Source organism: Ceratotherium simum, chromosome 7, assembly GCF_057802395.1.
Source record: "Ceratotherium simum simum isolate JZ-2026a chromosome 7, ASM5780239v1, whole genome shotgun sequence".
NCBI classification, from domain to species: Eukaryota; Metazoa; Chordata; class Mammalia; order Perissodactyla; family Rhinocerotidae; genus Ceratotherium; species Ceratotherium simum.
Window position 1 is genome coordinate 41697342 of NC_141906.1, and position 11368 is coordinate 41708709.

At 45.8% G+C, this 11368-nt stretch overlaps 1 protein-coding gene across 2 annotated transcripts; it reads left to right on the plus strand.

Annotated features, from left to right (window-relative positions):
* The first annotated feature begins 620 nt into the window (after nucleotides 1-620).
* Nucleotides 621-10441, plus strand: PRSS23 (serine protease 23). Of its 2 annotated transcripts, none has more exons than XM_087433559.1 (2): nucleotides 621-792; nucleotides 8934-10441. In XM_087433559.1, exon 2 carries the CDS (start codon nucleotides 8947-8949, stop codon nucleotides 10075-10077), a length of 1131 nt encoding a protein of 376 aa, XP_087289685.1. In that variant the 5' UTR covers nucleotides 621-792; nucleotides 8934-8946; the 3' UTR covers nucleotides 10078-10441. The 2 variants fall into 2 exon arrangements, with proteins under 2 accessions (XP_087289685.1, XP_087289684.1); XM_087433558.1 differs by lacking the exon at nucleotides 621-792 and adding an exon at nucleotides 1297-1382.
* The last annotated feature ends 927 nt before the right edge of the window (nucleotides 10442-11368 follow it).

An 11368-nucleotide genomic window follows, 5' to 3' on the forward strand; every position in this document is an offset into this window, starting at 1 on the left:
GCAGGTGTTCCGGCTCTCCTGTTTAAAATTCATTGCAAACATACACTCATTAGGTATGTCATTAACCCCTTGGTGTGAAGTACTATGTTAGCCCCCTCCCCGCCTTATGAGAGTAGGCTTTGATAGGAGAAAGGAAGGCCAATCGGCTTCATAGGAAAACAGAAATGTGGCCTCAGTGCAAAATCTTGCCCTACCACTCAATAGGTGTGTGATTTAGGGCAAGTCATTAAACCTCTGTAAACCTCAGGTTCCTTATCTGTAAAAAGGTGGTAATCTGCACCTTCTTCACCACATCTGTCTATATGTAAAGCTGGTTCACAGAAGGCGCTCAATAAATGGCCATCTATGTTAAATACTGATGTACTGGGGAGAGAATAGAAGGGCTCTAGCAGGAGGTTCTTAAATGGCGCAGTCACGGTCCTGGCTAGGGGAAAGCCCCTTGGAGTGGCTCAGGGAAGCAGGCCCGCTGGGCGAGGAGGTGGCTCCACCAGCTGGTGCCCTGATACAGAGCTGAGCCGGTGGGCTCACCAGCCGGCTGCCACTCAGAAGCTGCCAAGCCGCTGCCGTGCTCCGGGCCCCACGCACCGCGCTGGGTGCTGTAGGCGATGCGAAGCATTCGTGGTCCTGCCACCGGAACGCAGGCTTCCCTTCCTTGGAAGCCCCTGAGAGACTGAGTGAAGCGGGAAGGAACCCGGTCTTAGCCTAAAAACGCTCAAAGTGCACGTGGCGTGAGGAGCGCACCGGTTTTTCCACCAACTCTTCAGAGTTAAGGAGGGGCTCCGCAGGCACTAGGTGTGGTCCACGTCCCCAGTTCTAGTTGGGGGGGGTCGACCTTGGGGGGCACCTGGCCTTGGCCAGTAGGCAGCGGACTCCAGGCAGCGAGGGCCCTAGGCTCACTCAGGAGGCTGCGCCCGAGCCCCGGGGGTGCGCGGCGATGGAAGGGTGGCGGCGCGTGGATCCTGGGCAGGGCAGGGCGGGCCCTCCCCAGAGCCGGCGCTGGCTGGCGCCGAGAGGCCCCAAAAGGCGAGTGCTGCCGCGCCGCCGGGGCCCACCTGCGCGGGGCCCACGGCCGCAAGCCCCCTCGGCTGCCCGCCGGGCTCCGGCCGGAGGCGGGCGGCGAGGGGAGGGGGCGCGGGCCGCGTGCGGGTGCGGGGGGGTGCGGCGGGCGGTGGCCGGGCGGCTTCCCCGAGGCCGGAGGCGGGGCGGACCGGCTTCGGGAGGCGCGGGGGGCGGACCCGCCCGCTGCCGGCGCTGCTCCCCGCCCGCTCGCTCGCACTCGGTCGCGCCGCGGGGCAGGCATGGGAGCCGCGCGCGCCCTCCCGGCGCCCACACCTGTCTGAGCGGCGCAGCGAGCCGCGGCCCCGGCGGGCTGCTCGGCGCGGGTAAGTAGCGGCGCGGGCGGGAGGCGCCCTCCCGGACGCGGGCAGCGCGGCGCGGGGAGGAGCGGGACAAAGGGCCGGTGCGCGCAGGGCGTGGGGACTGCGGGCTGCTGGGCGCACCGGAGACCTCGCCCCGGCCGCCCTCGGAGCTGGAGGGCTGGGACCCGGGGCCTGACGGAGCTCCGCGGAGACTCAGGGGCTGCAGGGCCTTTGGATTCACGCAGTGTCACCCGTGAAGCGGATGGGGAAAGAAGGTTTTGAAACTGCTATCTTGGATGCTGAGTGGGAGTAGAGAAGGAGCCGGTTCTGGGCGCGCTCTCCTCCGGCTAGGACGATGACAACACCCCCACGCCCTCCACACACACACCTTCCACCACCCCTTATTCTCCTTGAGTTTTGCATGTGTGTATTCCAGCGAGATCTGAACATTAATTTTTAACCCTGGGCACGTGATCGTGAACACACCTTAGCAAGCAAGGAAAGTGCAGCAAACACAGGTTGGGGATAAGATCTTTTCTCTGCAGCCTTAGCTGATGACCTTGTGCTTCCCGCGGGGTGCTAACCCTAGAAACTATTGTCTGTGAACCATCAGCAGTTGTTGGAAGCAAATATTTCTTCTTCAGGCTGTAGACTTTCATCACAAGTTAACTTTTAAATAAAAGCAAAAAAAAAAGTTGAAAAAAGTCGTAAAAGAAGAGGGAGAAGATTTAGATACAGAAAAACCACCACTCCTCTCTAGAATACAAATTAGGTTTGCTTTCTAACATCTCATGAGAAAGCAGCTGATAAAACGCCTGTTTGTTTTATTGCCCTTTGGGCGGCACCCAGGAGACTTCAGAAACAGCCCTGGCTAGTGGAAAGCTCCTGATCGTTCAGAAGCGGTGTTGGGATGGGACTAGCTTCTCTCAGCTCCTGAACTGAACTTTAAGGGTCCCTGTGTGCTCCTTAGAGGCAGATAGGCCAATGCCAGAATGGTCCTCATGTGGTGGTGTGGGAAGGAGTTGAATTTATAGTTTGAAGTCAGCTGTGGCCAAAAGCTGAATGCCAAGTTAATAACAGGATATTTATTGCACTTGTTTCAGGATCCTACTTGTGCATAAGAGTATTTAAAATAGGCCTTATAACTGTGTCTCTCAAAAAGTCTGTTAGGAGTGGACTGGAGGTGGAGTGGGGAGAAAAAACTAAAGAAATGCCACAAAAGCCACTATATTTACTTATAAAAGTGCACACCATCTGTATTTGTATAGATTGTTTTGCTTGTATTTTACACACTTAAAGTCAAGAGATAACTTGTCATGCTTTCCTGTGCCTGAACTCAAAAGGAAGCATTTTTCCAAGGTAACTAATATAGATCTCATTTTTTTTTTTTTTTAACACTGACAGCTTATTCAGGTAGATGGTGAATGGAGGTGCATTTTTCTGTCTGTAGCGTAAGTGCCAAAGTGCCCATTAGCAGGTCTGAGAACATTGCTGGCCCCAGTCTGCAGTGTTTAATAGTCTCAGGTTCTCCTGCACATCTCTTCTCATAGACCCTGTAGGATTGAATCCACTAGGCATTATTCATGCATAACTCACACTGACTCCGGGGAATTTGCTTCTGATGGTCTCACCATTGACAGTTTTATACTCTCTGTCCTTGTTGTGCTGCCAGGTTTGTCTCAGGCTCACTAAGGTAGTTCATTCTGATGGAGAAGTTAAACTTTGACCACAAGATTATGTTTAGGGTGGTTGGACTTGTAAATGCCCTGTACTAGATTTTTTCCCTGTACTAGATTGTAATTCTTAAACCATTATGTGATTAGGTCTGTTTTGCTTTAATAAGTTCTGTGACTCAGGAAAATGAGAGCAAGCCTGGCTGCAGAGTATTCACAGAGCTTTGTTCATTTTTAGGTATTTGCTTTAGGAATTAGCATGGTTTCACTGTCCAGTATCCCTGGCCACAATTCCATGGAAAACCCTTTGTCATCCTTCCAAATGGTGTCCGAAACTTTTATCTTCACAAACTTTCCCACTGTTTCTTTCTGTCATTACTGTTTATAGTGGTCACAGGAATTCATATGTTGTACAATAGAGAATGTATTTCCTAAGGATTAGATTTTGCCTCCCAACCCTTGTTTGCTATAGGACTTAGTCATTCTCTCAAACATTTGCCCTCTTGAGGAGACCTGTGTTGTTGCAGTTATGAAGACCAAGGTGCAGAGTAGGAGAGAGCAGTCGCAGTTCCCAGTCTCCAAGCAAATGATTGTTGTCTGCACATCTGATATTGTGCAAAGTCCCTTCACCATAAGGTTGTTGGTGGGTTATGAAGTGGTAGCATCCTCATAAAGTATAAACATTTTTAGACAGTGGACGGTGGGACCATGGCTCATACTGAGTGATGGAGCATGGAATGTGTAACCCTCTTGTGAGTCAGATATGCAGAGTTGGAAAAGGAATACAGTTTCCGTATTACTAAGCATGGTGAAAAAATATTTGCTTACCTGAATTTTCCATTCTGCTTTGCCATTTAGTTGAAGTGATGCATGAAAATACTTAGCTGGGAACTTTACAATGCAATTATGTATATGAGGAATCCTTATCCAGGAAAGGCTTATTCCTGGAAATGAAACCTTGTAGACCTGAATTTTCTTCATACAGATTTAGATATAATGAGGATAAGATTTGGAAATCTTCATTCCTTTTTTAAGGTATGAGTTTTCCAGACAGTTCTATAAGGATAAGGTGATTCATTTGTAAAGGCAAGAGAGAATTTGAGTTACGTAATCTATTAGTTACCTTTCCATGAGTGAGATTATATGAATGTTTTTATTACATCTGTTCACATCCTAAAGTGTTTATGTTTAAATAAACTTAAATGGGCATAGCACAGGCTTACCTAGAGTTTGTAAAAATGGAAACAAAAATTATTTGTCTCCTGGGAATTATTCCATTACCAGGTGAGTTGAGAAATTAATGCAAAGTCATTAACCTAATTTTAAAGCATCCTAGTTATCATTGGTGGTTTATTAATGGGGAAGGAGTCAGGGTAGGGTGTGAATGCCTCAGGAAAGGCCTTTTGTGGGCTGGAGGGTTGGTTCTCCCTCACACTTTTCTAAGAGCATTCACATCCAGCCATCCCTCCACTCCGTTCTTGGAAGCTGCCCTCTGCTGGATGCCTTTGTTTCCTTTGCACGCGGGTCAGGAAAATCTTGTCCCAGATAGACAAGAGATCAGCATGATAAATTTTCCTTTCCTTTTCCCCTATGCCTCCAGCCTCCATAATTCTGTGAGTTAAGGCTCCTGAGCAGTAAATGATGGTGCAGACGCTGTTTGTAAACAACATAGTGCCTGACCTGGACTTGTGTGTGTCCCTGGAAAATTATAAAATTAGAGAATCCTGGACCTGAAAAGACCAGAGCTGAAAAGACTAGTTAAAGAGATCATCTGGTTCAGCTCACTATTCAGAACAATGTCTAAACCACCCTAAACACACATTTGGTAAAGGAGTGAACAATTTATGACGCTTATAACTTTAATACAGATGTCATTCTAAACCCATTTGGGAACCCGAGAACACAAAACTTTATCTCCCAATTTCTGATCAGGTATTTAAAAACCTAATCAATTTGGAATAATTTGACCTGCATTAATTTTTAAAAGTCTGCATTAATTTCTAAATCTGAATTAGTTTTTTTAATAAATAAAGTTTCAGAGTTACATAGAAACTTTAATCAAGATATAAAATGTCAGAACAAGGTCTTATCATACATGTTAATAAATAGAGTTTAAATAATAATACAGGGAAGTTGTAAGCAATGTTTTAAACTAATACAAATTAGTGTTTTTGAGGTATCTGAAAAGTTTATTTCTAAAGGATTAAAGCTTCATCCTGCCCTGTTTATTTAGCAAGTCCTTTACTTATAGGTGACCGACTTCTCCTTAACTGGCTAAATGACCAGAATTTAAGTTGTAAGGACTCTGAATTAGAAATATCATCTAATATTCATTAGGTAATAGTCTATCAAGAATATTAATATTCTAGTAATATTCTACGGTAGACTTTTTAGCATCTCTTACAGCATTCTGTGATTTGTAAGTGATCCTAAAGGTCCTTGGCATAGTCATCTGTCATTTTGCTGAAGAACAAATTTGATCGTGTGTATTGAGAAGCTGGAGTGAAGCTGTGGCTAGTGAGAGAGCCTAGCTGACTGCCCAGCACACACCCCCAAGAAAAGACTTGTTCCCATTTCTCCATACCCACTAACTCTCAGGAACTGGTTTCTAAAATATTGTTGCTTTTTGAAAGACAGACATTAAAAAAAAAAAAAAAAAGATATGCCATGGTGGCACTTGTGAAGTAAGACATGCTTCAGGGCCTGTGAAAGTGTTTTTGTTTTTTGAGGTTTTTGTGTTTTTTTTGGTGAGGAAGATTGGCCCTAAGCTAACACCTGTTGACAGTCTTCCTCTTTTTGCTTGAGGAAGAGTAGCCCTGAGCTAACATTTGTGCCCATCTTCCTCTATTTTGTATGTGGGTCACTGCAGCAGCATGGCTTGATGAGCGATGTAGGTCCACGCCCAGGATCCGAACCCACGAACCCGGGCGGCTGAAGTGGAGCACACCAAACTCAACCACTACGCTACTAGGCTGGCCCCTGAACGTATTTTTTAAACAGGGATTTGGTGTACAGGCAAAGTACTTGGAAAAGTGAAATTAAAGTTAATTTTGCCTGAGAGGGGATTCATTCATTAAGACAAGGTTCCCAGACAGATTTTTAAAAGTATATTTGGAGTAGTTTCAGACTCTTTCCTGCCATTCTCTTCCCTGGCACCTTTGCCAGTGGACTATTTCAATGTTTGGATAAATGGATAAAGCTAGAGATGCCGCTGGAGCAGTTCTGGTGCAACAGATCATTCAAAGCCTATACTGCCAGGATCCAGTTAACATACACATTTCAGATTTGGGATTTGAAGATGCATACTCTAGATGATAATATGAGCATATTTTAACTATGTTCTTCATGCACATTGAAAATATTATCAACAACTTATGATAATACATAGTATAATACTATCTCATCTCCTCCTCTCTCTCCCCCAAGAGTCATATTTTGAAAACAAGAACACTTGGCAGCTTGGACCTCTGGATTCTGTGTTTTCTTTCTTAAGATATGCTGAAGTCAAACTTGGCTTAACGCATCTGCTCATCAGTGTTAGCAGGCATAAATGTTCTCCACATTAGTCAAAGGGAGGGAGGGGGTGGTGTGTAGGGGTCCCAGATACAGCCCTCTGGGAGACACATGATTCCTCCCAGTACATCTCACACTTGGCAGGTATTCTGGTGTGGGGGGCATTTAGCCACCTAGACAGCAACTTACATAGAGAAAAGGCTGTCCAAACCCTAGATCTGTCCAAGGGCTGGTTCCGTGGCCAGCGATGGGAGTAGGCAGACTCAGAGCCATCCCCTGCAGTCTCCTAAAGGGTTGTCATCACCACACCTATCCTACTCACAAAGTCCCCATTTGGGGGGAGGGCTCTGCTAGCATTAGCAATTCCCTCCCTTGTCCGCTTAGAACCTTTAGACTGGGCAGTGCCCCCAAGAAGCACATACAAACACACGTGTGTGCACATACATGCACTTCATGATTTCAAGGATTTAGAAAAATCATCAGATGTATTTCTTACCCACGAAAGGACCCAGGGATCCTTCCTACTTGGAAAGATGGAGAGAAACAGTTTCAAGGAATCAGGAAGTCCCGAGGAATTGGCTTCTCCAGGACTTCATTCCTTTCTTTGCCCATCCCTGTTCTTGATAGAAGTAAAATCAAAGAGAAAGAGTCAAGCAAAAAGATCCCAGAGGTGGGTGAGGCAAGCATGTATTTTAGAAATATAGTGTGTGGATATTGGGAATATGGACTGGCATGCTCAGCTGGACTAGATCAGATCAATGGGATTTTCCAGTTTTATGTAAAAGAAAGCAAAAGGCACCCCAAAGTTGCTAGCAGGTCTGTACTCTCAACGAGGAAGAGGGTGAGAAGAATAAAATGGTTTCTTCCCATCTCCTGCTGTGTTCCGCTGGCCTCTTGAGACCTAACCCCTCCTTGTCCTTGCTTTGGGATGCTTGGCTGTGGATGGATCCCCCTGTCTGCTAAGTCAGCTTCCCTTGAACAGAAGATTCAGAGCCACTCAGAGCCAACTGATGCTTGAACATTTATGAAAGCACTTCCAATTTTCTTTTTTGATGTTGTTTTTCTTGTGAGATGATTGATCCAGGTCTTTTAACATACCTTCAGGGATGAAATCCAAATTCCTTCCTTTAGTGTACACCACCCTTCATAATCTGGCTCTTCACTTCCTCTGTTCCACCCTTGCTGAGCTAAGCACAATTCCTGAGATGACGGGCACTGTTGCATGTCTCCACACCCTTGCATGGACTGTTCTCTCTCTCTAAGTGTCCCTTTCACTCTCTCTTGTCTTATCTAACTTCTGTTCAACTTCAGCACCCATCTGAAGAGTCGCCTCCCCTGGAATCCTTCCCCTGTTCTTCTGACTCCCCACAGCGGGATTTCATGCACTTTCTCTGAGCTACCACATCAACCTCGTACATCTCCGTCATTAGCACTCAGCATGCATCATTCCAAAAAGTATTTTTTGAGCCACGCTGTTTATTCATTCACTCTTCCATTAATACAAGCATTCATTCAATAAATCTTTGTTGAGTGCTAGGATAGGTCCAAATTTGAGGCATTTAGACCAGCTGGGAACACAGACACAAAGAGCTCAAAAAGTAACCAACAGTAGTAACAGTCACAACGTGATCAACCTAAGACAACATTAGAGCTTTAGATCTTTGGCAGAGATCCTGGTAGTGGACAGCAAAATCCAGAGGAAGAAGGAATGTTTTGTTTGTTAGAGGCCTGGCTACACTGGAACTAAATTTATAATAGTTAAGGTTGTTTAAGCCAAAAAAAAAAAAAGAAATCTAATAACTTCTTCTAAATGCACCCACCATTTAGAAGCGATAGGAGTCCCAGAAAGTGTGACACTGTGGAGCTGTCCTCCCTTAATGCCTTAGTCACTCAGTAAGCTGTGTGATTTAGATTTACCCTCTACATGAGCAAGTTGCTCTGAAAATTTTCCAGGTACGTGCTCTAATGAGAATGAGAGAAAAGAAGGAAAAAAAGGCAGGGGACCAGGGAGGAAGGAGAAGATGAAGGTTTAGCATCAAGCACAAAGAAGGCTCCAAATTACACAGAAATCAGGGCTGGTCAAGCAGTTCATCTGGGGATTAATGACCATATGCACGCTGCCCTGCAGAGAGCCGTCATCAGGGGCATCTTAAACATAGAAAGGAACGAACACCCAATTTCATTTTGGGCACCCAGCCACGAGAATGTTCCGAGGTCAAGCCCTTGCACTGTAAGGGAGACCATTATCTAGGGATTCCTCTCCACACCCTGATTCCTGAGGCGGGTTCACAGACTTGGCAACAATGACAGGCATGCTGCTGGGCTGCTTCCGCAGCAAAGTGGTGCTCAGCCCCCTGCCCTCCTGACCTGCTTGTCTTTGTTCCTACAGAGTGGTGCTCAGCATGGCGGGCGTCCCAGGGCTCCTCTTCCTTCTCCTCCTCCTCTTCTGTGCTCTCGGGCAGGGGAGCCCCTACAGTGCCCACTGGAAACCCACTTGGCCTACTTACCGCCTCCCTGTCGTCTTGCCCCAGTCCACCCTCAACTTAGCCAAGCCAGACTTTGGGGCTGAAGCCAAATTGGAAGTGTCCTCCTCATGTGGACCCCAGTGTCATAAGGGAACGCCACTGCCCACTTATGAAGAGGTCAAGCAGTACCTGTCTTATGAAACGCTCTATGCCAATGGGAGTCGCACAGAGACGCAGGTGGGCATTTATGTCCTCAGCAGTGGCAGGGGTGAGTCTTCGGGAAAGTCTCGGAGGAAGCGGCAGATTTATGGCTATGACAGCAGATTCAGCATCTTTGGGAAGGACTTCCTGCTCAACTACCCCTTCTCAACATCAGTGAAGTTATCTACAGGCTGCACTGGCACCCTCGTGGCAGAGAAGCACGTCCTCACAGCTGCCCACTGCATACACGATGGAAAAACCTATGTGAAAGGAACCCAGAAACTTCGAGTGGGCTTCCTGAAGCCCAAGTTTAAAGATGGTGGCCGAAGGGCCAACGACTCGAGCTCAGCTGTGCCCGAGAAGATGAAATTTCAATGGATCCGGGTGAAACGCACCCATGTGCCCAAGGGTTGGATCAAGGGCAATGCCAATGACATTGGCATGGATTATGACTATGCCCTCCTGGAACTCAAAAAACCCCACAAGAGAAAGTTCATGAAGATTGGAGTGAGCCCTCCCTCCAAGCAGCTGCCAGGGGGCAGAATCCACTTCTCTGGTTATGACAATGATCGACCTGGCAATTTGGTGTACCGCTTCTGTGATGTCAAAGATGAGACCTATGACCTGCTCTACCAGCAGTGTGATGCCCAGCCCGGGGCCAGCGGGTCAGGGGTCTATGTGAGGATGTGGAAGAGACAGCAGCAGAAGTGGGAGCGAAAAATTATTGGCATCTTTTCAGGGCACCAGTGGGTGGACATGAATGGCTCTCCACAGGATTTCAACGTGGCTGTTAGAATCACCCCTCTCAAATATGCCCAGATTTGCTATTGGATTAAAGGAAACTACCTGGATTGTAGGGAAGGGTGACACGGTGTTCCTTCCTGGTGGCACTTAATGGTCTTCATGTACTTATTTTAGGAGAGGCCAAATTTTGTCATTGGTGTGTGTGTGTGGATGTGTGGATGTGTGTAATGCGTCAAATATCTTTTATCTAATTTTTTAAAATTGCAAGATGACTGGCTTTATTATTTGAAAACTGGTTTGTGTATCATATATCATTTAAGCAGTTTGAAGGCATACTTTTGCATAGGAAATAAAAAAACATCCTGATGTTTGGGGCAATAGGGAAAACTTAGCGATTATAAGTTAATCTTTCACTTTTTGAGAACTTTGATTTTTATTTCATCTGAACTTGTTTCAAAAGTTTATATTAAATATGTGACATATGGGAGATATAAATTCTTATGTGTGTATGTGTGTATTTTCTCCTGAGATTCATCTTGGTTTTTGGTGTGTTTTTTTTAATGCCTCATCATTAATGTTTCCAGATGGCAGTGTTCCCCACCACATACAACCCTCAGGAATTTTCACAATACTTCTTAGACAGCAGTTATATTTTGGGTTTAGGGCATTTGCGCAGTAGTCCTTGATCAGTAAACTAATTTAACTATATTGGTATACATATTAAACTATATCTTACGTAAGTCAGTATCCCAAGCTGCTTTCAGTTTTGAAATAGTTTCCCTTCCGAAGACTATTGCTGTACTTTTTGGAAAGACTCTGCATATGGCTCTGCCAGCTTTGCAGTCACACCAGCGTAGGCAAGACTGTTTATGCCAGTCCTTCCATTTAACAGGATTGCACTCACATTTCTTGAACTGGCTGTTTTTCGGAAGACAATTATCAGGGCCTAATTAGAACAGGCTGTATTGATACCCAGCTAAAAGTTGTGGTCACACTAAAAACAATCATTGCATTTTACTCTCAGAGTGGAGCACATCTCATGTTTTATCATTTGGATGGAGTAATTTAAAATGAATTAAATTCCAGAGAACAATGGTCACATTGCTCAGCAGATGTCACAATAGAATAACCACTTGTTTGGAGCCTGGCACAGTCGTACAGCCTAATCAAAATTATTCTGCGTTGTTTTCAATGTGCTTTCAGGGAGCTGTGTACGTGTGCAATTTGGAAACTTTTCTCTCTTACTTTACTAATTTCATAGTAAAAGTATTTAGAAGGTGCTCTAAGAAAAACCAATATGGTTTTTTTTCACCAGCTTTAAAGGGGCCTCTTTTACTGGACTAGTCTAGGCTATAGGCACATATAATGAAGTACAATAGTAAAAATGAAAGTTGGGAGAATGCAAAATGGAAAA

Bases quoted from the DNA above. Each gene is read 5' to 3' on its own strand.
- PRSS23 (XM_087433559.1), top strand. From the start codon at position 8,947: ATGGCGGGCGTCCCAGGGCTCCTCTTCCTTCTCCTCCTCCTCTTCTGT.